At 38.0% G+C, this 26,690-nt stretch overlaps 2 protein-coding genes across 2 annotated transcripts in view; one reads left to right on the forward strand and one right to left on the reverse strand.

The window, feature by feature from the left end:
* Cpeb3 (cytoplasmic polyadenylation element binding protein 3) overlaps window positions 1-4,375 on the reverse strand; it is a 206,331-nt gene extending 201,956 nt beyond the window's left edge. Inside the window, exon 1 of the mRNA XM_058581082.1 lies at window positions 4,221-4,375. The gene's annotated coding sequence lies outside the window, so the exon portion shown is untranslated. The remainder of the gene's footprint in view (window positions 1-4,220) is intronic.
* The window catches only part of Marchf5 (membrane associated ring-CH-type finger 5), a 36,878-nt gene continuing 14,550 nt past the window's right edge, over window positions 4,363-26,690 (forward strand). Inside the window, exons 1-2 of the mRNA XM_046450023.2 lie at window positions 4,363-4,811; window positions 18,688-18,890. Of these exons, the coding sequence (XP_046305979.1) occupies window positions 4,777-4,811; window positions 18,688-18,890 (238 nt within the window). The 5' untranslated portion in view covers window positions 4,363-4,776. The remainder of the gene's footprint in view (window positions 4,812-18,687; window positions 18,891-26,690) is intronic.

Genomic DNA, 26,690 nt, shown 5'->3' on the forward strand with positions numbered 1-26,690 from the left:
TTACTGAGGCTGGCTTTGAACTCAAAATCCTCCTGTCTCAGCCTCCCCGGCCTCTGGGATCAAAGGCATGCACCAAAGCACCCGGCTTTATTTTATTTTTGATACGGGGTCTCTCAGTATTTCCCAGGCTGGCCTTAAATATGCAATCCTTCCCTCAGCCTCTATAGTAGCAGGATTACAGGCATGCAACACTGTACCCAATTGCTCAAATTCAATTCTACATAATTAATACTTTTTCCCTTGAATATCAGAAAAGTTATAATTCCAAATCTCTAGAGTCTTATTGGAAAATGCAGGTGTCATAGAAGATAAAGTTGACAGACAATATTGAAATTCAGGCTATATGTGTTACCTACCCATCTCAAATGCAAGGATTGATTTCATTTACTTCATTATCAATCATGATTTTTTTGCCTATACTAATAAAAATACAAAGTATAATAATGATTACTAGTTATGTTTATCAACTTCTTTTTATATGTCCTCATAAGCATTTTATGTGAATCTAATAACTTTCAACAGCTTTATTAAGATGTAATTTTTGTCCTATAAAATTCACCCTTTATTTATTTAGCAGTACTGGGTATAGAAGACAGGAGTACTTTACCCCTGACTTATATCCCCATTGCTTTCTTTGCAGGGGTGGGTACTGGGACTTAATCCAGGAGTACTTTACCACTAATCTCTATCCCTAACCCTTTTTTGATACAGAGTCTCACTAAATTGTGAGGCTGGCCTCAAACTTGGTGATCCTCCTTCATCAGCCTCCCATGCCTTTGGGATTACAGGTATACACCATGCCCCCCAGCTTATTTTCATTCAGAGACAAGGTCTCACTATGTTGTCCAGGCTGGGCTCAAATTGTGTTTAAGTAATCCCTGCCTCAGCTTCCTGAGTAGCTGGGATTATTGGAGCCGGCCACTGAGCCTGACTTGCCCATCTTTAATGTATGATTCAATGGTTTGGGGGTTTATATTTACAAAGTCACCATCACCAAAAGTTTATTTTGCTTTATCTTAAATATGATATAATTTACCAAATTATGTAAACATCACCACTATCTAATTGTAGAACCTTTACATCATCCTAAAAGGAAATTCATTAACAGTCATTGCCCATTTCTCCCCAACCCATCCAGCCCTATAGAAGCACTAATCTGCTTTCTGTCTCTATGGATTTGCTTTTTTTTTTTTTTTTGTACTGGGAATTGAACCCATGGCTTCTCTACCATGAAGTTACACCCTCAGTAATTCTCACTTTTTTCCATATTTTAAAAATTGGTGCATTATAGTGGTATATATTGATGGGATTTGTTGTTACATATTCAAACATATACACAATATAATGATATTGTTTGGCCAATATCACCCCACCTTCTAATTTTTTATTTGGAGACAGGACTTTGCCTAAATTGAGCAGGATAGCCTAGAATTTACAATCCTCCTGCCTCAGCCTCCCGAGTTGGTGGGATTACAGGCATAAATCTGGCTAGATTTACCTTTTTTTTTTTTTTGTACCAGGGATTGAACTCAGAGGCACTCAATCATGAAGCCACATCCCCACCCCTATTTTGTATTTTATTTAGAAACAGAGCCTCACCGAGTTGCTTAGTACCTCGCTTTTACTGAGGCTGGCTTTGAACTCTGGATCCTCCTACCTCAGCCTCCCAAGCCACCATGACCAGCTAGATTTGCCTATTTTTGACATTTTGTACAAATGGAATCAGACAATATGTCTTATTTGTGGCTAAATCCTTTCTCTTAGCATAATGTTTTTCAAGTTTGTTTGTTTGTTTGTTTGTTTTTTGGTTATAGAATGCATCAGAACTTCATTCCTTGTTATTGTCTAAACAATATTATATTATATTGCTACACTACATGCAGCTTATCCATTTATCAGTTGATGGATTTGAATTTTCATATCTTGGATGTCAGGAATAATGATGCCATGAACATTCACAAACAAATCTTTGTGTAGATATATGTTTTCATTTCTCCTGGGAGATCTTTAGACATGAAATTACTATGTCAGAGCTGATCACTCTTATTATTATTTTTTGAAGTGCCATGGATTCCAAAGGCCTCAGACAAGCTAGGTAAGTGAGTACCACTTATCTACACTTATCAACCACTTATCTACATCCCCAGTCCTTTAAAAATATACCTACGCACATGCACATATATGTATATATAATTTCTCCCTAGATTGCCCAGGCTGGCCATCAACTTGTGATCTTCCTGCCTCCCTCCCAAGTAGCTGGGATTACAGGCATGAACCAACTGACAGTGGCTAATTTTCATGTCTTGGATGTTAGGAATAATGATGCCATGAACATCTTGGTTATAGTATAATGTTTTTCAAGTTTGTTTGTTTGTTATAGAATTCATCAGAACTTCATTCCTTGTTATTGTCTAAACAATATTATATTATATTGCTATACTACATGCATCTTATCCATTTATCAGTTGATGGATTTGAATTTTCATGTCTTGGATGTGAATAACAGAATTGCGGGGGCGGGGGGGATGCTGGGGAAAGCAAATCCAGGGCTTTATATATGCTAGCCAAGTACTCTACAGCTCAGCTACACCCTCAACACCCTATAACAGATTTTTTTTTCCTACTTCAAAGAGTTTTTGAAATAGCTGGGGAAACTGACTTTTCATAAAAAATGCAAATATAAAATTCATTTTTGGTATAATAAGGCCAATCTGCACAAGGCTTTCTATTAGCATAATTATATTGTATTTTCTAATGTAGGGTCAAATAGAAATTTTGGGATGAAATTCCTTTTAGTGTAAATCATAAAGCTAAATGGAGTCTTCACTAGTCTAATCAATGCACTAGGTTAAATTCTGTTTTTAAGTCAGATGTCTATATACAAATCCTTATGGCTGACAACTGCTTAAGAGAGAAACACAGCAGAGGAGGGCTTACACACAACAAGGAACAAAAAAAAAAATAAGAATCTAAAATATTAGGTGGGCGCAGTGGTGTATACCTGTAACCCTAGCTACTTGGGAGACTGAGGCAGGAGGATTAAATGTTCCAGCCAGCCTAGGCAACTTAGACTCTGTATCAAATAAGAAAATGGAAAAAAACAAAAAAGAAAAAGGAGAAGGAGGAAAAAATGAGAAAGAAAAAAAATTTAAATATTATATATCCTGATTAAACACTTATTTTAATATTTAAATATTATATATCCTGATTAAACACTTATTTTCCTTCTCTAGGGTGGGCTTGAGAAAAAGATGAATATTAATTATAATACCCCAAACTCATAAAAGCATATTTCAGAAATTGGGGAACAAATAAACTTCTAGTCATATGTTATTTATTTATTTATTCTGGCAATGTACACTCTACTGCAAATATATTCAGAGAGCAAACCTCAAACACTTATTAAGACCTGATTATAAAATTCTACATTAAATAAGAACGTGAAAAACACATTTTCATTTGAAGAAAAAGCCAACATCTTGCAGCAAAAATTAGGCATAATCAAGGCAGAAGCTACGAAACGTCCTACCAATCACACCACTAAAGAACGCTACAGGTAGCCCAAAACACGCATTTGCTTCAGTCAACTGCTCCTCCCCTCCCACCAAAGCTATTCCTAGAACGTCAGAGAATAGCCCATCCAGTGATTTGTGACTTCTCTCTTTTTATCCCCTCCCCGCCATCCACCTGCTTGGAGGTGTCAAGGAGACAAGAAATGGTTAACAGTGACCAGCAGCAGAAAGAGAAACAAACATCCCTGACAACCCACAGCTGAGTAAGCAAGAGCTGTTTATTCACGAACGTGTTCCATTTGGAGACCGTCAGCGAGCCCTTGAAAGCTCATTGAAGGCGCATTTGAGAAGGCTCCTAGAGGAGAGAATCGTCTTTTCTCCCCCCACCCTCCAAACACCGACGCTCGCTCGGGTGGAAACGGTCGGGTCGCGGCAGCCCCGACCCACAGCCCCCTTGGGAATAACCTCACGCACTGAAGCATCCGACCCCTTGCGGGGGTTGTGTAACTCCCCCCAAACCGGCTCTGACGTGGGAGAGGCTGGCTCCAGAGCGGGGGGCTTCCCCCCGCCGCCCCGGCCCGCCCCGACGCCACAACCGGGACTGAGGACCTTGACGAGAAATGGCCCTTCAGCCCATTCCCCTCACCTGGCTCCGTCCCACCTGAGGGCGAGAGCTGAGGGGAAAAGAAACAGGCAGGGAGGGCTGACCTTGTTGCTACTGACAGTGGAACGGCACATCCTGCTGCTTCCCGGAAAGCGGGCCGAAGGACATTTTTCCCCCTGGAGGAAGGAAACCGGAGGGCGCCGGCCGGGCGGCGGCGGTGGTCCGGGCGGGCTGTGCAGCCTCTAGCGGGGACGGTCCGAGGACTACATCTCCCAGGCTGCTCTGGGCCGCCCTGCGTCGTGACCCCGGCGCGCACGGAGGCGGCGACTCTTACCTCACAGAGGTAGCTCCTCCGCCGGCAGCAACTCGGCGCTCGCGGTCCATGGACCGGAACCCCGGGCCGACGGGCAGGAACTCGGGCCGCGATCGCCGCCTCCCCGCCCCAGGCTCCTCCTCCTCGCTGCCCACCACCTCCTTCGGACGCCCGCTGGCCGCGCGCCGCTGCCGCCGGCCTCGCGGAGCCGCCCCGGGAGGCTGGGTGGCGGGTCCGCGGCTGCCGCGGGACTGAGGCCTACTCCGCCGCCTCTCAGTGCTATTGTCCCTGGGCCGGGCACCAACCGGGTCCGCTGGGGAGCGCCAAGTGCGCCGGCTCCGCGGAAGATGCCGGACCAAGCCTTACAGCAGATGCTGGACAGGTACGGGGTGCTTTGGGGGGCGGACGGGGCCCGCGACCCTCGCTCTGACCCCACTGGCGCCGGGCCTCGAGGCTCTTGGTGAGTTGAGCCCGGTGTACGGGGAAGAGTTCCACGGCTGGGGGTCGGTGCAGGGCGCAGAAAGTTTGGAGTCTGCACTTGCGGGAGGCCAGAGTAAGAGGCCTGGGTCATAGATTTAGAAACTTAGTTAAAGAGTGGCTTCTAGTTTTGTTGGAATACCGTTTTGAAACGAAAGGTGCTGGTGTAAACCCATAGAATTAGTTTCTTTTTCTTAAACCATCTCCACCCCCTGCAACTATGTTGTAAAGTGTTTGTCAGCGGTCCCTGGGAAGAAGAACCAGATTATCGTTCTGGGGAGTGAGCCCCTTATCATTTTAAGCCTCTTTTCAAAAACCAAGGATAAGCATTCTTTTGGAAAGACTGATAGGCTGATTTCACTCCTCCCTCCCTCCTCCATCCCATCCCATCCCCACCCCCAAACTAAGGTCAGAGTATCCGCAAGGGAGTCTTAACGGTCATACCAGAGTAGAGGTTATGGAAAACAGCCACATGAGTCCAACACCAAACACTTAGCACACTTGATGATCGTTGAGTTCTCTGAGAAAGTTTCAGCTTTTACCGGGGCCAGTGTCCCATTCCTGGGGGGCTCCAATCAGTAAAAACTGCTTGGTGAAGTCGGCTGCACCGCCCTCTGCTGTTCAAATTCTGGGTTCTACCAGAGTTTTTGGAGACTAAATCCAGTTTTTCTCCTAGCCAAGTCTTGCTTCCTGTCGCGCGGCCCAATTGAACAAGCCAATTCATAATGTTTGTGGTTGCTTACAGAGCTCAGTGGACATCACCGGCCACCTTGTTCATCAGGTGGTACAGCTTTTTTGTGCTGAGTAAAGGTCCAACTATAAGGTGTTGAATGAAGATCCTCCCTTAATTGAGATTATACCCTGTTAAACGTTGTTTGGGTCTGCCACACCCAGAACAAAAATCACCAAGAGTAATGCACCTCCCAGAGTGACAGGCATTTCCTTTGGAGCTTAGAATTTTGAGACACCTAAGTTGATAGAAATTATGTCACTGATTTTTTTAGTTGGGATGACTGGTAATTGTGCAGCCCTTGTTTTAGATCAACATTCCAACAGTTGTTCTGTGCACCACATAATGCAAAACTTATTAGTTGTTATTTTAAATCTTAAAAGAGACCTGCTGAACAGTATTCAGCAGGTAATCAGGAAGTTGGGGTTTTTTTATATTTATTTTTTAGTTGTAGGTGGACACCCAGTATCTTTGTTTCAGTTTGATTTGGTACTGAGGATCCAACCCAGTGCCTCACATGCACTAGGCGAGCGCTCTACCACTGAGCCACAACCCCAACCCCATTCAGGAAGTTTTTGTTGGATGAATTTTTATGTCAGTTTTCCAAATTTTTATGTCATGTTTTCCCTTCATTGTAATTTAGCACACTAAATTATGGCATACTAAAATATGCCAGAGGCTGTCTCCTGCCTCAGCCAGTTCCATCAAATGAGTCCCTGGTCTGGTGCAGGATATTTTGTAATGAATTTTTTTTTCCTCCAAGAATCCTTTTATTTTTACTTTCATGTGGTAACTTTTAAAAAAATTCTTATATCCAAAAGCTGTCCTTGCTTTTCATACAATTTTTACAGATTTCCATAAAAGTAAAAAGTCAAGTAGTGCTAATGAAGCATTTCAAACTTCACAGTAACAGAAATTCTGACTGCCATGAAGCGGGTGACTGTAATACTTACCCTCACATTTTTGCCTTTTTGGCATACAATAAGGTAGTTCTGTTTTTTTGTTTTTTTTTTTTTTTTTTTTGCACTGCTGGGGGTTGAACTCAGGGACTTCCACATCCTAGGCAAGTGCTCTACCACTGAGCTACATTCCCTGCCCTAAAGGTACATTCTTACTTAACATGACTTTAGAAGATGTATTGCCTAGTCAAGTAGTTTGCAACCTAATTCTACGTTAGAATCACCTGAGGAACATTTAAAACCATGGATCGATGCTTGGACCCTGTCCAAGACCAATGAGATCACAAATTTCTGGAGTATAGGGCCAGGGCATCTGTATTTTCAGAGGCCTTCTGGATGTTTCTGATGTGTGTGAAAACAATTGTCCTAAATCCTAAGGGATAATTTCACAATATAAGGTAGTATTATTTAGTGAAACTAGCTTGTAATTTTGTCACTTGCTAACTATTTGTATAGATTGGATTTTGTATTCTGAGGCTTCATAGCCTAATTTGTAAAATGGAAATATCCTTTCCCATAGGATTGTGTTTAAGAAGACCAAGCATCCTTATAAAACACTATTCATATATGTTAGGCAGATAGAAAGTACTTATGACTACCGTAACCAGTGTGGCAATTTCCCCCCATCTCCTTCATATTTACTATCATCTTAGTCTGCACTGGCCCTACATAAAAATCGAACTCAAAGATACTCAACTTGCCTCTTTTGAGGAAAGCTGATAGGCCCAACAGACCAAAATACATCAGCCTGCTAGGGCCCAGAATTCTTTTTATGAATTTAGCTTCTCCCCATCTTGATCATTAAGTGTCTTTTTTTCTTTTATTTTTTACTTTCTTCTTTCCAAATCCACTTGTTTATCAAACTTTATAAATTCTTGTGGTGAACAATTGTTTGAGAATAGTTGGAAAGGAAGTGATTTTTCTAGAGCCATGAAAAATTTGGGGCTCACAAATACCACCCTGAAATTGTAACCACCCATGAGCTTAAACCCTTAGTATCAGACCCTTGGAAACTTGGTCAGCTGAAGTATATTATATATTGCTTTATCACCACCTATGTTCTCATTTTTCTCTTAAATTTCAATTAAATGTATAAAGACAAATACAAGGAATATTGTTTTTTTTAAAAAAAAAAAAAAATCCTGTAGGAGTGGATCTCAGATTTGAAGTCTGGGCCTGCTTAGAGATATTTCCGGAAACTGGACTTTTGCTTCCCCCATCTCACAATAAGCCATCAAGAATTTGTTGAGGGGCTGGGGATGTGGCTCAAGCGGTAGCGCGCTCTCCTGGCATGCGTGCGGCCTGGGTTCGATCCTCACCACCACATACAAAGATGTTGTGTCCGACGAAAACTGAAAAATAAATATTAAAAAATTCTCTCTCTCTCTCTTAAAAAAAAAAAAAAAAAGAATTTGTTGAGGTTGTTTTGTATCACTTACTTGCTTTTAACAAATAACGCCAGGAATGTATCTAGAGTGTCCCTAGAACATTCAGATAGGAGAAAGAGCGGGGCAGTATGGTCTACTCCCACAATGGCAAAGTGAATAAAAATCCTCACTCTTTGAGCATATTATTTTCCACAGATGTATATTCCATTAGAGGCCAGGAACACTATATTGATGGAAGCGTGTTAAATCTTTTTTTGCTTTATATAGGTAACTGTGTCTTAGTTTCCATTAGAACAACTTCACATTCTCTTTGTTAGGTGACATTTTTTTTCCTCAGTCATATCACCATCTCATTTTGACAATTACAGACCAATACCTGGAATTGAAAACCATTAGTTCATTATATTTACTTCCATCTATGAGTAAAAAGTAGAAACATTACCTATAAAAACTCCATTGACCACTATCCCTATTCTCAAATCTTCTCAACCCCACTCTAATATCATAAAGTCAATTTTTATTCTCCAGTCTTCTGTTTAATACTTTTGTATGTAAAAGTATTAGCATGCCATTTTTTTCCCTTAATCCATTTCCCTGTTAAGACATTTAGGTTATTGTTTCATCTTATCTCTGTATAATTTGACTTTCATTTCCCTTTCCTGTCCTTAGCTGTCCTAATGTACCCTAAAGGTCACCAATAATTTCTTAAATCAGTATAGTGAAGATTTTTTATTTGTCCTCACATCCTTGACATGTATGTAATAGAAATGAAGCTGATAGCACCTCCTCCCCATTCCCCTGTCCCAGTACTGGATATTGAACTCAGGGGCACTCAAATACTGAGCTACATCCCCAACTGTTTTTATTTTTGAGAATGGGTTTCATTGAGTTGTCTAGGCTGGCCTCAAACTTGTGATCCTCCTGCCTTGGCCTCTTAAGTAGCTAGGTTTGCGGGCATGCTTCATCATGGCTGGCTTCCTTTTACTTCTTGAAACTATGTTTTATTATACCATTCTGTTTCTTTTGTTTTTTCTTCTTGTCTCACCTTTTCTTTAATTAAGTGTGGCTCAGTCCTTTGCATTTATCTTTCTGAAAAGGTTTACTATCTTGCTTCTATCTCTATTTGAGTGAGCTCTCAGATCTATCTTTATTTCTGACCTCTTTCCTTCATTCCACTCAGTACCTCATTTCTAGCTACCCAGTGGACATTTCTGTTTGTATATAATACAGTATTGCCATTTATCTAAAACAAACTGATTCTTCCCCAACTTTTACTTACCTTTACTTCTCAATTTTTAACCTTTGATATGGCCATTCTTCTAGTTCACCAGCTGTAAAACCTAAGCCTGTTTTGTTTTTTTGTTTTTTTTCTTTCTTCTTCTTTCCAAATTTACTCACTTATCAAATAGTGTAGGTTCCCCACCCCACCACCCTGGCACCAGTTTTTCTCTTTGTTCACTTTGGCTTAGTAGCACCACAATTGGCCAAGACATGATTATCATCCTATTTCCATACTTGAAAATCTACCAGTCTCTGTCACTGATAAGAACAGAACTCTAAACTTTCAAAAGCCTAATGTATCCTTGCATTTTCATTGTTGCCTGAATTTATCCTGCTGTTTCATCTCAGTTTTGCTTTGGATGCCTTCTTCCCTCTTAATACCTGGCCATTTCTTACCACATCTTTAGAATTTAGCTCAAATCATCACATTGATGCCTCGTACAGCTACCCCATTTAGAGTTACTAATAATGTGTGTCCATAGAACCATTATTCATTTATTATAGTATGTCATTATATATGTACATGTGGGTACCATCACCCTCCCACCCCCAATACTGGGGATTGAACCTGGAGCCTTGTGCATGCTAGGCAAGTGTTCTGCCACAGAATCACATCCCCAGGCCTTATTTATTTTTTCACATCACATGTCTTAAAGCATTCCACACACAACATACCCTCTACCACCATTTCCACATGTGTTTAATTGGAAATTCTTTTGAGAACAGAAATTGCCTATATTTCTTATCCTATTTCACCACACAGACTTAGTATATATGAGACATTCTTTTTTGGGGGAGGGGGTTGCTGAGGATTGAACACAAGGGGCACTCAACCACTGAGCCATATTCCCATCCCTATTTTGTATTCTATTTAGAGACAGGGTCTTGCTGAGTTGCTTAATGCCTTGCAGTTGCTGAGGCTGGCTGCCTCAGCTTCCAGAGCCACTGGGATTACAGGAGTGTGCCACCGCACCCAGCCATAGGAGACATTCTTTTGAATCACAATATGTTTTTTCTTTTACCTCTCCATGTCCATCTCATTCTCTTTCCTTCTCAGGACTTGGTATTGAACCCAAAGCATTCTGCTTCTGAGCTACATCCCTATGTCCTTTTTAGAATTTTATTTTGGAACAAGGTCTTGCTAGATTGTTCAGGCTGGACTTGAACTTGCAATCATGCCCCAGCCTCTTGAGTCATTGGGATTGAAAGGGTACACCCAGCTCTTTCTATTCTTTATGACATTATCAGTGCTTTAGAATAATCTTGTAGAAGCAACTTTTTTAAAAAATCATCTAATTTTCTCAAAACCTTCTGTATTTTCTTATTATTTTATTAAGTTCAAATTCTTTAGCCTGATCTTTAGGACCTCCCACTATCTCATCCTTATTCACACTTATTTATCATACTCCCTTTTATGTTTAAGATATTCAGCCAGGCATGGTGGCACATGACTGTAATCCTAGCAACTTGGGAGACTGAGGCAGGAGGATTGCAAGTTTAAGGCTAGCTTTAGCAATTTAGCAAGATCCTGTCTAAAAATAAAAGGACTGGGGATGTAGCTTGGTGATAATTGCCCCTAGGTCCAATCTCCCTGAGCACACGGCTAGCATTGACTACCTTTAAATGCCTTTCTTCTCTTTATGAAGACTTATAAGTCTTTTGCCCAAGCCAACTGGTTTGCTCACTTTTCTTCAAACACATGGTGTTCTTTTGGGCATCTTATTTCAAAGTTCTACCCATTCTTCAAAGAACCTTATTTATAAAGGTTCTACCTTATAAAGTTTTTCTGACCATTTCAGCCAGAATACTTTCCCCTGTTCTCCAGAATTATGTAGCAATTCCTCTCCGGTGCCTTCTAATTCTACATGCCACAGTTCACATAGAAGTTGATAATATTTACATGGCACATCAGAGTAAACTGGAAGGAATTTGGATTTCTGAAGGAAACTCCATATGGCTGCTTAAAAGTACCCTGGCAAAAATGAAACACATAATTTCTTGAACTAGGTGTAATATTCTAAGAAATGGAAATTTTTTTCTCAGGATACACATATGGCAGCATGGTACAATTAAAAAAAAAAAAAAAAAAAACCAGTGTTTTGGAGGCCTAGGGTTGGATCCATGCCTCTCTGTTTATTGTGTTGCCTTGAACAGATCCCTTAACTTTTTTAGGCTTTTGCTTCCTTCTTTAAGATAGAACTAGTTGTGTTTTCAGAGTTGTGAAGATCACAAATAAAGGGTACACATGAATATACACACAACAAGTTATTGCTTTCATTGTGATATATTTTCCTTCAGCTTTGCACTTTGGTAATGTGCCATGATTGTGGTTCTATTTCTTTGATAGATTCAGAGTCTTTAACTTTCATTCTACTTAGACAAATAACATGGAAGGGATTTTTCGTCTACAGTATAATTTCCTGCTCCAGAATACATGGGATGTGAATTTTTTAATCCTGAATAAGACAAACAATGTGCAATGTTTTCCATTGTTGAATAGGGCCTTCTTTGCATTATCCAGAGTGCACATCTCTAAGTCTGTTCTGAATTAAGGACTGCTAGTTTTCTTTCCCTAAAGGAATCATGCAAGTACATTGTTATAACACCATATATAATGTAACAGAAACAATTTCAAGCTTGTTCCTCTCTCCTGTATTCTAGAATTTATTATGCTACACTCCAGTTTATCACAGTGATTTCTGGGGCAGGAGCCTGTGATTTTCCAAATCTTTCTAATAATCTAAAATAAACACTTGTAATTTGAGTCTGCAGAGATAAGGCATTCCTGCCAGCTGTTTTTTAGATAATCATACTTGTTTTTCTTAGTTAATTTATTTGCCTGTAAAGAGCTGTTTTATTAATAGTTTTATTTATTAATAATCCCAAGCATTTGTCTTTATACTTTAAAAAAAATAATGATTAACTTCATCAGATAAACTGGTTGAGTCACAAATGAACCCTATGAAGTAAGATTGTCTTTGTTATTTATTTATCTTTTTCCTACTGGTTGGTAATATCTAGCTTGCTTTTTTTGCACATGGTACTGGGGATTTAACCCAGGAGTGCACTAACACTGTGTTACACCTCCAGCCCTTTTTTTTTTCTCTTTCAAGACAAGGTCTCACTAAATATCTGAGGTTTTACAAACCTTGTATGTATCTCAAATTTATAATCCTCCTGCCTCAACCTCTGGAGGAACTGGGATTACAGGTATGGGCTGCCTGTAATATCTGTGGGGCTGTAGTATCTGAATTAATAAAACCTTTCTGCTCCAACAACATTGGTCCATGAACATATGCTTATTTCCATCTCTAATCTTGTATATTGCTGTTTTTCTTACTTAAGTATCCTTTTTTTTTCCAGTCAGCTTGTATGCTCATCTGTGGTTATCTACTTTACATGAGATTCATGAGACTTAAATGGTTTTATCCTATATTTCTTACTCTCATCACATTTTTGTATTACTTATGATTTCTAATGCCTTTTCTAAGCATTTAATGTTTTATGTGGTGGATTTGTTTGATCCTTGTATGCACATTTTTTTCTTAACTAGGCTATAAGTTTTGTAAATATTGTTTCTTGTGGCAACAGATACTCAAGTTGATTAGAAATTAAATAATCTTAGATTTAAGGTGACCAAGCTGTATATATTCCTTAAACATATATAAACTTTACTATTCAGAGGGATTATAGCCAGGCTCAGTGGCACATGCCTATAATCCCAGCTATTCAGGAGTCTGAGGCAGGATGATTACAAATTCAAGGCCAGCTTCAAAATTTAGCAAGACACTGTCTCAAAAAAGAAGGAAAGAACTGGGGATGTATGACGTAGCGAAGTGGTAGAATGCCACTGGGCTGAATCCCCAGGACCAAAATATAAAAGGATGACAGGTTTTACATACACATTAGTGATATTTGCAATATCAGTAAGCCTATACATTTATTCTAAAGATGTTTTGCTTGTTTATCTTTTTTCAGTACTCAGACCAAACCCAGGGCCTGGCATATGCTAAGCAAGTGCTCTATCACTGAGCTACACCCCAGCCCTTTATTTTTTTAATATTAAGGCTATATCTTGAGGCTATACTGGACTCGAATTTAGATTCCTCCTACCTCAGCCTCTGCAGCAGCTGGAATTACAGGTGTGTGCCACCGTGTCCAGCAGGGATAATGTTCTTTAGATATGTCTCATTTAGTTGGATTTATTGGGGTTTTTATTTTTATGTATTTGTTTTGTTTTGTTTGTACTGGGGATTGAACCTAGGGGCCCCACCACTGAGCTATATCCCTCAGTCCCATTTTTTGTTTTATTTATTTGGTACCAGGGAATGAACCCAGTGCTGCTTAACCACTGAGTCACGTCCCCAGACCCTGACAGGGTCTCACCAAGTTGCTTAGGACCTTGCAGAGTTGCTGAGGCTGGCTTTGAACTTTTGGTTCTCCAGTCTCAGCTTCCTGAGCCATTGGGATCATAGGCATGCACCACCTGGCCTAGCCCATTTTTTATTTTGAGACAGAATCTCGCTAAATTGCTAAGGCTGGCCTCAAACTTGCCATCTTCCTGCCTCAGTCTCCTGAGTCAGTGGAATTACAGGTATGTGCCACTGTGCCCAGTTATTTTCTTATCTTCATACAATAATAGTGATTTGTTCTTTGATCTCTAAGCTAATCATGATACTTCGTATATCTTCCTTTACTCCACTGTGCTCCAACTTGGTGGACGGCATGGTGTGGGAGTAAATGGTGTATTTATCAGCAATCAGAGGGCATTTAGAAGAGCAAGTGAAAGAAAGAAGAATGAAAAAAAATACATTGAAAGAGTTTGAATGAATATCTTAAGTAATGTTAGGTGAGGCATGTTGAAAAATTGGGAGATAACAAAAAATCCAGGATTTTTTCCACTGAATACCAAGTTGCCAAGTAGAGTGGTAAGAAAATTGCATCCATAAATTCTAGGCATAGATGTAAAGTTGACATGATCATTGCCATCATAATCAATATTATTGCCAGTGTATTTGGAGATTATATATATGCTAGGTAATTTTTTTTTTCCTGTACCAGAGAGCAAACCCAGAGGCATTAATCACCTAGTCACATTCCCATCCCTTTTTATTTTTTGAGCAGGATCTCACTAAGTTGCTAAGGGCCTCACTAAGTTGCTGAGGCTAGCCTTGAACTTGTTGTGATTCTCCTGCCTTAGCCTCCCAATTGCTGGGATTACAGCCATGCACCACTATACTTGTGTGCCAGATAATTCTTAAGCAGTTTCTTTAGCATATATTTAGTTCTTTAAAGTAGGGGACCTTAAAATAAAAACCTTTTGGGGAAAGGGGGGTATGGTACTAGGGTTGGACACAGGTATGCTCTACTGCTGAGGTACATCCCCAGCCCTTTTTATTTTTATTACTTGTTTTGAAATAGGGTTTTAGTAAGTTGCTGAAGCTGGCCTTGAATTTGTAATCTTCCTGCCTCCGCCTCCAGAGTTGCTAGGATTATAGACATACTCCACTGCACCCAGCAAAATCAAACCATTTTTATTCTGAAAACTCCTTTGGCAGTCTGATTGAGCCTATGGGTTCCTTCTCAGAATGTTTTTGAAAGAATAAAACAATATATATGCTTAGGAATTAAACCAATTATATTAAAATACAGCTATCAAAATATTAAAAATCTGTATAGTAATATGAGCTCTAACACATTCAAATACAAGATTTATCAGTCTAACAACTGATTTCAAATTAATGATGGGCCAAGTATTATTTTGGGATCTGTGCAGCTGTAAAATAATATGAAAATTTCTGGTTGCTTCATGTATTAATTTCTAATTGCTGTACTGCAGATAGTTTGCTTGATTCATCATTGAAGAAAAGAGCTAAATTTTATTTAGAGTTTAGTGAAAATAAACATCTAATATTTTTCCTACCAAATTTACCAACCCTCTTAAAGTTTTCATTGAACCCAAATTAAGAATCCCAGTTGGGGCCAGAGCTCAATGATAGGAGCACTTGTTTAGCATGTGCCAGGCCCTGGGTTCAATCCCCAGCATCACAAAACATAAACAAACTTTGGCTTTACAACAACTTTGTGAAAGAGATTCTATCATTAAACATATAACAAGTGGCAAACCAGGATTGAATCTAGGCAATCTGGTTCAAAAGACTTGTTTTACATCCATCAACCCATTATTATTTTACTTTTAACATAAATTTAAATTCAAGTGATAGAAGTAACAAAAAAATCTGTAAGGGGCCTAATTATAATTCAGCAGAATATCTTAATACGGGGAGGCAAGTCACATCACTGAAACAGACCTCACGTACCAGGCATGTTTACATTTTATTTTAGTATAGGTAGTATTTTTTGAAAAGTTACATTTTCAGAGACTCGGTTCTTACAAACAGATTTTTCCAAAAATAAAATTCAATGTAGATTCTCAAAACTCACAAACACCAATTGGTTTAGAAATGTCTGGTAGTCAGCAAGTAAGTAGAGTCCTGCTCAAGCCAGTTTCATATTACAAGTAATGATGAGATTATATATATGTCAGGTAAATTCCAATTCTAGAGTATTAGAAACTACCATTGTTATTCTCAACTGTATTGACAATTACAGTATTGCTGAATTGTACGTGATACATTTTCTTTGGTGACTTTATCAATACCATAGGACAACTATGCAGGTCTGGATTAACTTAGTATTTAAGTATTTTATTATAATTACTTAAATGTAATTTCTAATAGATGCTATAATAGGAAAGCCTCCACATGTGCTGAATATAATGGCAAGGGGTGGGGGAAACCCCTTGCTAAATCACTACTAAAATCTCTACAAATGTATAATTCAACTCAGCTTTACTAGCGAAATATTTATATGTTATCTCCAATTCCCCATCAGGTCTGTGATTAAAGATAATAAACAAAGAGAGGCTGGGGATGTGGCTTAGTGGTAGATCACTTGCCTAACATGCACAAGGACCTGAAAGCAATTCCCAGCATCCAAAAATAAAAAATAAATGAAGAAACTAACACCTGGGTATTTGTCAGTTTTTCTGGAAGACTGTTTTATATAAACTCAAAATCAAAGTCCAGGTTCTTGAACCAGCTAGAATATCCTGAACTCAATCTTTTCCAAAAACTAGTTTGGCATTTTGTCCTTTAAAAAAAAAGAAAAATTTAAGCATTTTACTTGCTGTTAAATTTAAAAACCAAATAGTTTTTGTTTATAGTTAAGTGGAATTTAACCCAAATTTATCATATCACTTTCCTAAAACGTTTTTTCCTGTCTTCATATCCTTTCTAGTTTCATAAAATTTTAAATTTCTATAGTAAAATGGAATTTCATTTTCATATTATGGGGAGTTAAGAAGACTTACAAAGGGAAGAAATAATGAAAAAGTGAAGACAGACTTAGAGCAGGGCCTCTGAAACTTTAGATATAGGATCACCTGAGAAATGCTTGTTAAAACAATGTCAGGCAACTAAAGAGTTTCTGATGCTGATAATCCCATTTCTAACAAGTTCAAGTAATGCTTATGAATCAATCACATTGACCTTTGAAAGACATTGGAGAGAAGAAGGACAAAAAATAAAGAAAAAAGAGAAACTCTTAAAAGTTTGGTCAGAAATTTATGACCTCTTTTTTCCTTTGCGGGGATGAACTTTGAAGGGTTTTGGCTTTTTTTTTTTTTTTTTTGATACCCAGGATTGAACCCAGGGGCGCTTAACCTCTGAGCCACATCCCCAGCCCTCTTTTTTTGTGGAGGGGAGGGTACTGGGGATTGAACTCAGGTGCACTCTATACTGAGCCACATTCCCAGCCCTATTTTGTATTTTTTATTTAGAGACAGGGTCTCACTAAGTTACTTAGGGCTTTGCTAAATTGCTGAGGCAGGCTTTGAATTCAAAGTCCTCCTGCCTTAGCCTCCCGAGCCACTGGGATTACAGGCATGCGCCACCACACCTGGCTACGATCACGTTTTTAAAAGAAAAATGAAGGTAACATGAAGGCCAAAACAGCTTAGCTGAAGTGGGTCAGAGTGCTAAACAAATGTTACTCAGTTTGAAAGCTGAATAAAATTACAGTTTTGAGTATTGTTGCCATGGATTCAGTTCATTATTTTCCCTATTCTATTCCTGTTCAAAGACTGGAGACCTTACCCATCTTTGGTAGCTGACTGTACAGTCTTTATCTCTGAGCATAGTTCAAATTTGTAGTTCTGATAGAAACCACTTAGCTAACTAAGTAAAAATTGTGCAATAGGTAATAAGCTTTAATTTGCAGTTTCCATTTACACAAACTTTTTAATGGATGAAGGGGGGAAGAGAATGGTCTCATTGAATTGAACTGTATTTACCCTAGTGGAAATCAATGCCAAAACTTGTGTTAATTGGGAGAAAAAATAATTATAAGGAATTGTAGCCTTATCCTACAAGAAAGAAAAATCAGACTTCATAAAGTACCTTTAAAGAAAAGTGAAAAAATGTTTTTGAATTAATGCAATAGGGTTTTTTTTAAACATAAGCATCTCCAACTTAAAGTTTCTAGATTTGAAATATAATTAATATAATTTAATTCCAGAAAAAGGAAAACCAAACATACCTACAATGGAAACATGTAGACTAGACCCAAATTTATCATCACTTTCCTAAAACATTTTTTCCTGTCTTCTTATCCTTTGTAGTTTCATAAATTTTCAAACATTATAGTCATACTTTACCAAAAAGGAAAAACTGGGTTTTTTTCCCTTAGTTGAAAATTGAATGAAATTATGTGAAATCATTTGTGTAGCACTTTTTTTTTTTTTTCCAAATTCAAGAGGTTGGTGTTAGCCAGACATGGTGGCACATGCCTGTAATCACAGCTATTTGGGAAGTTGAGGCAGGAGGACCATAAATTTGAGGCCAACTCGGGAAACTTTTTAGGGCTAGGAACATATTCAGTGGTAGAGGGCCCAAGTTCAATCCTCATTACCCGCTGCACCCCACACACACACACACAAAAACACACATACACACACAAATACACAGAAGAGGTTAGTGTTACGATAGGGAGAACACTAAATCTCACATATTCCTATGTTTACCAGTCCTTAAAGAACTATCTTGTCTTATGTAAAACAAAAGCAGCTTAAGGGTTGTCTCTTTGAACTCTGGTTCACTGGTAAGAGTGAAGAATTTCTAGAAAGATGGAGGAAATTACATAATAACAAATTTCAGAAAAAAGATGCTATAGAAGATGATGAGGAAAAACAAAAATTAAAGACTGTTCTACTGGGAATATACTGATTGTTCTGTATTCATAGTCTTTTATCAGGATTGAGGTTCTATCATATAACAAAGTAGGTTCATCCCCGTAAGTAAGCGCTACAGTGTAGAAGAGACTGAAATCCTAAAAATAAACATCATTTTCTCTCTTAATTTACAGAAGTTGCTGGGTTTGTTTTGCCACTGATGAAGATGATAGAACAGCTGAATGGGTGAGACCATGCAGGTGCCGAGGATCTACCAAATGGGTTCATCAGGCTTGTCTGCAGCGCTGGGTTGATGAAAAACAAAGAGGAAACAGTACAGCCAGAGTGGCATGTCCTCAGTGCAATGCTGAATACTTAATAGTTTTTCCAAAGTTGGGTAAGAATGTCTTTAAAAATAACAGTGGTACATTTGATGTCATTACATAACTCTATGAACTCAAATTTATTTTTTTTTAATATTTATTTTTTAGTTGTAGTTGGACATATTACCTTTATTTTATTTATTTATTTTTATGTGGTGCTTAGGATCATACTCAGGGCTTTACACGTGCTAGACAAGCACTCTACTGCTGAGCCACAACCACAGCCCCTCAGATTTATTTTTAAATGACCCATTTTGGCATTCTGGGAATTTTTACAATCCCTTTCTGTTATTTCTTCTCTAAATGTCAGACATTTGTTTTGCTAACAGTTGACAGCATCCTTAATATATGACCAAATCATTCATTTATCTGTGTGTTAACTATTTTCATGTGGTTGAGAGGAAAAAGAACATGAATATCTAATTGTGTAAATATTATCAAATAACAAAGCTATAATAAAAAGCTGACTTAAAGAACCACATTCTCTGAAGAAAGTTGTTAAAAGAGAAAGAAAGCAGTTCTTTCTAATACTTCTCCTTATTTATTTTGTTAAGGAATAATGTAGGGAAATTAAAGATTTAATAAGATATTGAGTTAAATTTATGTTTGGAATCCAATTATATGGTTGTCTTTCATGAAAACTGCTATCTCTTTCTGGGAATTGGCAGTCAAGGAATAACTGGAGGTCTTTGAGAATGGGGCAAGCATGGAAAAAGTATAGCAGACTGCTTAAAAGAAGCTGTAACTAAGGATAATATTTAGTAAACCTATTCCAGTATAGCCATACATTTATGAGCTGGTTTCATTCTTTGGTGTTTATGCCATGATAACTGGTAACTGCTTTTGATATCACCCTTAGTTTTAACCAAGAGGTATAGAAAGACAGTCTGAATTATGGGAAGGTCAAAAGGAAAGAATGACTTTGGGGAGGGATTGGGGAAATTAGAAATTGTTAGATATATTGGTTTTTGTAAGTGTCGTACCTACTGAAATCAAACCATGTTTTTTCTAAATGAGGTAATATAAATGCAGATAATGAAATGCTTTTTTTATGAAATGCTTTTCTAATGCAAGAAGATTATTAATAAGGGCAATTTCCCTTATTGTTTTTCCTCTAGCATGATGCATAAGAAGAAATGATAGCCTCATAGGAAAAGAAAGTTAAGTAATGGAAAAAATAGTATTCTCAAATATTTGGAATTTCTGGACCCATGATAGGTCTTCACAATCATCACCAATTTTAGATAAACACAAAGGAATGACCTAAAATGTTTACATTGTAAAATCAAAACAATATTGCAAAATAACTTGAACATTAGTAAAAGGCAGTTATTGCTTTAGTCTCTCACCATGTTTATATCTGGCTTACAAAGTCAGAGTTAGATTTTCATACTTAACCTAGGGTTTTTTTCTTACTCTTTTATTTCTACTAAATGAGATAAGCCTACCTTTTATCTATAAGTTATTAGAAAAATGGCAAATATAAGGTGATTCTTTGGGGTGTTTTAGATATTCAGATGGTGAACATAAAAATTATTATAAGAATTATTATTAAAATCTACATGTGGTGTTTGATCAGGTACTAAGTTGACAGATGTATGCCATTTAACAGGAAAGCTTAATATTCAGTTGGAAGATGGTAGTAGGGTAGATCTATCCTTTTGTTTGAGTTCAGTTTTAGGATATTTGTTTTCAGGCAGTAATTGTGGGTTCTGGCCGGGAGCAAGATTGTTCTGTTTTATTTTTGTGGTATTGGGGATTGGACCCAGGGGTGCTTTATACTGAGCTACATCCCCAACCTTTTTTATTTTTGATTTTGAGATAAGGTCTCACTAAGTTCTGAGACTGGCCTTGAACTTAAGATCCTCCTCCTAACTTGAGATCCTCAGCCCCCTGAGTTTCTGGAAGTACAGGCATGCATCACTGTACCCAACTTGAATGTGGTTTTAATTGATATCCTTCTACAACAAGGAAGGAAAATGCCTAGATGCTATGTGGAAAAGAGTGAAACTCTTTGGCTAGGCCAAAGAGATTATCATGATTGGGTCTATATTATTTTATCCTTAAGAATTGTATTATTAGGGCTGGGGATGTAGCTCAGTGACAGTGCTTACCTAGTATGCTTGAGGCCCTGGGTTCAAGCCCCAGTACTGGGGGAAAAAAAAAATGTTATTACTGTGTGTAGTGGTACATGCCTATAATTACAGTGATTCAGGAGACTGAGACAGGAGGATAGCAAGTCCAAGGCCAGCATGGGCAACTTGGTAAAACCTTGTCTCAAAATGTAAAATCAAAAGGGCTGGGGAAGTTGCTCAGTGATAGAGTATCTCTGGGTTCAATCCCTAGTACCACCCCCCCCCAAAAAAAATTGTTTATTTCATGCCAAATAATAGGTTCAAGCTATTCACTGTAGTGTATGTCATGTAGATACAGCACTGAAACTATTTAGAATCATAGACATATTTTACAGCAATGTCATAAAATTTAAATCTTGAGCCTGAATGCAAGAGAGAGAAGCATAATCTGTATTTGCTGCTGCTTTTCTTTTTTCATGAAGATACCTGTTCAAGGACAATTTGAATTACATCATAATTTCCATTGTAGTCTTTTTAATACTGATTTATGAGGGAATATTGTTAAATTTCAGCTGTGGTCTGTAAATGAAGTCGTGTGAATTTGTTCTTAGCGGGTCTTCCTTGTTACCCCCATAATTGATGTCCTGGCTATATTGATCCCAGTATACCTTTTCAAGACAAGGTTTAAAAACAGTTATTGGATCAGAAAATCCCTCTCAATCATGTTTTTTGATAATCAGGATTAAAAATTTGGGGGACTGGGGGTGCTGGCTCCATGTTAGAGCACTTGCCTAGCATATTCAAGGTCCTGGTTCCATCCCCGGCACTACCCCCTCCCCCCAAAAAATTCAAAAGTTGTCAGTTTTTCTTGATTTACATATTATAAATGGATATGCCAAAGGTTGATCCAAACTCAGTACACTGGTGGTTTCATGCAGCCATAAAACAAATACCTAAAAGCATATATCTGGTAATTACTCTTCCTCACTATATAACACATTATTATGGTTTAGATATGAGTTGTCCCCCAAAAGCTCCTTTGTTAATGCAGGAATGTTCAGAAGTAAAATGATTTCATTGTGAGAGCTGTAACCTAATCAGTCCATCATAGTTTGAATGACTGGGTGGTAACTGTAGGCAGGTGGGGCATGGCTGGAGGAGAGGGTGTGCCCTCGAAGGGTTTATCTTCCCAGTGGCTTCTTCCCCTCTCCGCTTCCTAGCTGCTATACATGGAGCAGCTTCTCTCTGCCGTGTCCATCCACCATGATGTGCTTCCTTCCTCTGAGCTCACAGCAATGCACTTAGCCATCTGTGACTAAGACCTCTGAAACCATGAAGTTTCCCTTTTTTAAGTTGTACTTGTCAGGTATTTTGGTCACAGTGATGCAAAACTAACACACACATAAAATGTCCTGTTGTTATCATCTCTTAGAATTTTGCCAGTATATTGTTCTGTTTTTCTGAGTATATTTGTCATTAGTTTTACAGCTGACAGTAATTATACTTGTTAAAAGAAGATCAAATACCTTGACTATAGTTTTAATCTTTGCTTCTAATGACAAAATTAATAAGAGAGACTAGGTTGATTTACTGGAGTGGTTGAAAATTATGTGAATACTTCAGTGGCTTGTTCCTATTGGTATATGTAATTCAATGTATTGCAATATAATAGGAACAATAATATTTTCTAGTGCAGACTAATTATTCCTGATTCACTGGTTAGAGCCCACTCTGAGATTATAGTCTTCATTCTAAGAGCATGCTTTTATCATTTATGACGTTGTGAGTTAAATGTAATTTTCATTTTTACTCTTTGAATTAATATTCTTGAGTTATTGATTCATTTATTGAATATTATTAAATATTCTTGTAAATATTGGATGTCCCTTGCAATATAGCAACAATTAAAAACCTAAAATAATTTATTTGAAAGTCCTAATTAATCTTTTCAAATTTGTGAAATGTGGTCTGGGGATGTAGTTCAGTGGGAGAGAATTCCCTAGCATCTTGAGGCTCTGGATTTGTTTCCCAGCACCACCAAAAGAAAAAAAAAAAAAAGATCTATTCAGGGTCAAAACTCTTATCATTTTGTCTTAAAACTGTCTGTAAACCAATTAATAGATTACCAGGAACTGCTATTTGTCCCTAAATGACACTTGAGGAACACTAACTAGAAAGAGGAATACTAACTAGAAAGAAGAATAGGAGACAAGAAAAGACGCAGAAAGGAAAAAGTGATAGCTAACATTCTACAGGATGATGTCTGTGTTTTGGGGTGGGGGTGGAATTTTTTGTTTTTGTTGTTTTCCTCCCTAAGTTTTCATATGGATTTAGCTTCAGTCTGACTGGCTATCTGGCCAGTTCTGCTTCTTTTCTAGGACTTATTGGTGGCAGGAATGAATGAATAAATGATGTTGAATGTATGTTTTCATTGTTGATAGGAAGCTCAGTTGCATCCTTCTCACTATTTGCTATCCCAACCCCATCTTGGGGTTTGCTTTCTTTTTTTCTAGTGAGGTAAGCCAGTTGTACACATGTACTGACTTAAAAACCTTGGTATTCAAAGTATGATCTGAGGACGAGCAACATTGATTGGCACCCTATGGGAGCTGTTAAGAATGCAGAGCACCACCTACTCACTCACCGTTTTTTACTGAATTGACATCTGCATTTTTAATAAGATCATCAGTTGATTTCTATATACATTAAATTTAAGAAGCATTACTTAAACAGCTTGGTGGCACATACCAATTGTTCCAGCTACTCAGGAGGATCACTTGAGCCTCTAGAAGTTTGAGGCTAGTGTGGGGAACAGAGTAAGATCTCATTTCAAAAAGGAAAAAAAAAAAAGCATTACTTTAAAACATGAAGGGGGAGTACTAGTTGGAAAAGGCTTGCTTCCCATAATAAATAGTGCTGTTTTATGTATTAATTAAAGATAATCAATGGTGGTGATTATCACACCTTAAAGGTTTTTTTCAGCAGTCAGCTCTCATTAAAAGGGTCTTGACAACCCTGTTTGGTTTTGACTTTATTTACTTGTACTTTTCATTCTCTGCTTAGAATTGGCCTCCTTTTTCACATCAGAGACTTAAAAAAAAAGCAATTAAAAAAACTTACTGATCTTATCCCCTCTATAATCTTTACCTAAAATTACCTTAACAGTCTGTATAGTTTATACCATACTATCATACATTTCTTAATTTTGCTATAAGATTTTTCAATTATTTAAAGAATATTTATGAGAAATTATTGTATATTCCATGCCTAATAAATACTTAGTACTTGACCTTATAGCCCACAAGTATTCTATGGTCTATTCTGTTTTTGTGAGGGGGAAAAAAAATGGAAGCTTTCCCTTGGCACAAACTATAATAATCATAACTACTATATTGATTTTTAGTTATTAGTTATGGCAATGTAATGTACACCTAGGGTCAAAGTAGATGAGTACCATACCCTAGATCTTTCATTCTTTGGGGTTGTTTGAGTTTTTTAATCAATTACTAATAGTTTGGTTATTTAAAAAAACTACCTAATAAAATTAACCCTTCTCTCTCTGTAATCTAATGACTGACTTCTTGTTATTAAGCAAAGCAACTTATTTTTAGCCTGAATTCACAAATGTTTTTTCTTGCATGAAGATGATAAATCTCAACCTACAAGTAGAGCAATCAAAAATGAAACTTAAATAAACTCTTAGATGTAGCATCCAAAGGTCTAGTGTTTAAAATAGTGATGAATCCAGTCCTAAAGAATTAAAATTTTTTTTGTCCCATCAACATTCCCATATACTTTCCCACCTCTTTTTGTTGTTGTTGTTTGTTTTTTGGTACTGGGTATTGAACCCAGGAGTACTCAACCACTGAGCCACATGCTGAGCCCTTTTTACTTTTGAGGCAGGATCTCACTAAGTTGCTGAGACTGGCTTTGAATTTGCAATCATCCCACCTCAGCCTCCTGAGCCACTGGGATTATAGGTGTGTGCCAAATGCACCTAGCTACTTTGAACTCTTAATCCAGTTGGTTGTTTGGTATTATTTCATGTCTTCAATAAAATCCACATTTGTTGACCATGTAATTACTACTTTTTTTAAAAGCCCATTTTTTAATTTTTATTTTTTGTAGTTTTAGATGAATATAAGCCTTTGTTTGTATACGGTGCTAAGGATTGAACCCAATGCCACATCCATGCTAAGCAAGCGCTTTGCCACTGAGCTACAGCCCCAGCCTTAAAAAGTCCATTTTAATAACAGATTGAGTTAAATACTTGCCATGGGGTACTGCAGCTAGGTCCTATGCCATTATATTCCATTGCCCTGTGGAGTAGACCAAAGTGCCCCAATATACAGCCAAATGCCATGTGCTGATGCTCTGAGATAGCTGTGGCCTAGAGGGTCCTTGAGAGTGATACCAATCATCAAAAAGCATTTTTTAAGCACCTATCTGTACATGGTTCTGTCCTAGGCACTGTACAAAACGAGTTAAACAGACATGGCCCCTGTCCCTTGGGAGTTTTCAGTCTTAAGATGATGCTGACATGGACAGACATAAAGGATATTGAGACAACTGAACAAACATTGAACAAGAACATAAAGTACTAATATTATGTACAAGCAAAGGGGTAAGTGCACTTTGTGGAGTAGTATATAAAGGAAGCCTCAGGGGATATGAGCAGGGTGGGCCAGGGAAACCAATGAGCCTTTATCAAGTTAGATTAGTTTTTGCTGGGAAGTTGAGTTTTCATACTGTAGGAACAGAACATTTCAGACATAGAATGCTACAAAAAGATTTGGAGCAAAGAGAAAAGTTTAGAACTATATTGTGAGACTCTTAGTGACCTCAAAAATCTGCACTTGTGGATAGCACTGAAAATAGGATCGGTGGTCTTATCCTAGCTGGTTGACATTTGAATTTGGGTCTTGGTCAAAACCAGTTCAGTGCAAAGCAGAAAAAAAAAAAAAATAGGAACTTGAGTGGCTTCTGAGTGCTATCTATTTTACTTGTTAAATCTATGTGATAAACTGTTGGCCACTTACCAGAAACCTTGGAGTTCGTGGGAGCTGTTCAGTCTTTATAGAAACTTTACATGAGGTTGTCTTGTGAAGCACCTGTGTGTGCTCATTAAATCATGTTGTGTGTTAAGAGACTTTTGCACTCTGATAAGTCACAGTGATAACATTTCTCAAGAATTGATCATAGGTGTTTTGAGGATATTCTTTGTATCCCAGAAATAGGCCCTGGAAATTCTGGGTATTATTATAAGCTGTGCCAACAGATGTTAAACACTATCAACAACCTGCCCTTCAGTCTTTAATTTCTTAAATTTCAAGATGTACCCTTTGTTTGTTTAGGGGTTTTTAGTTGTTGGGTTTTTGTTTTTGTTTTTGTTTTTTGGTAATGGAAATTGAACCCAAGGACATCCTACCACTGAATTATATCTTACATCCTTTTTATTTTGAGACAGGGCTGGCCTCAAACTTGTGATTCTCTGTCTCAGCCTTGGGAGTCCTTGGAATTGCAGGTGTGCACAAGACCTGGCTTTTTTGTTTTCTTTTGTTTTTCGAGACAGGGTCTCAATGTGTTTCCCAGCCTGATCCAAATTTCTGGGCTTAAGTAATCATCCCACCTCAGCCTCCTGAGTAGCTGGGACTACAGTTTGGCATCACTGCACACAGTCCAAAATGTACCTTTAACAACCATGCATGCATAGACTTGAATTTGAATGACAATGACAAT

This window comes from Marmota monax, unplaced genomic scaffold, assembly GCF_021218885.2.
Source record: "Marmota monax isolate L192 unplaced genomic scaffold, Marmota_monax_Labrador192_F-V1.1 WCK01_AAM20220418_F8-fsc00004, whole genome shotgun sequence".
Lineage (NCBI taxonomy): Eukaryota > Metazoa > Chordata > Mammalia > Rodentia > Sciuridae > Marmota > Marmota monax.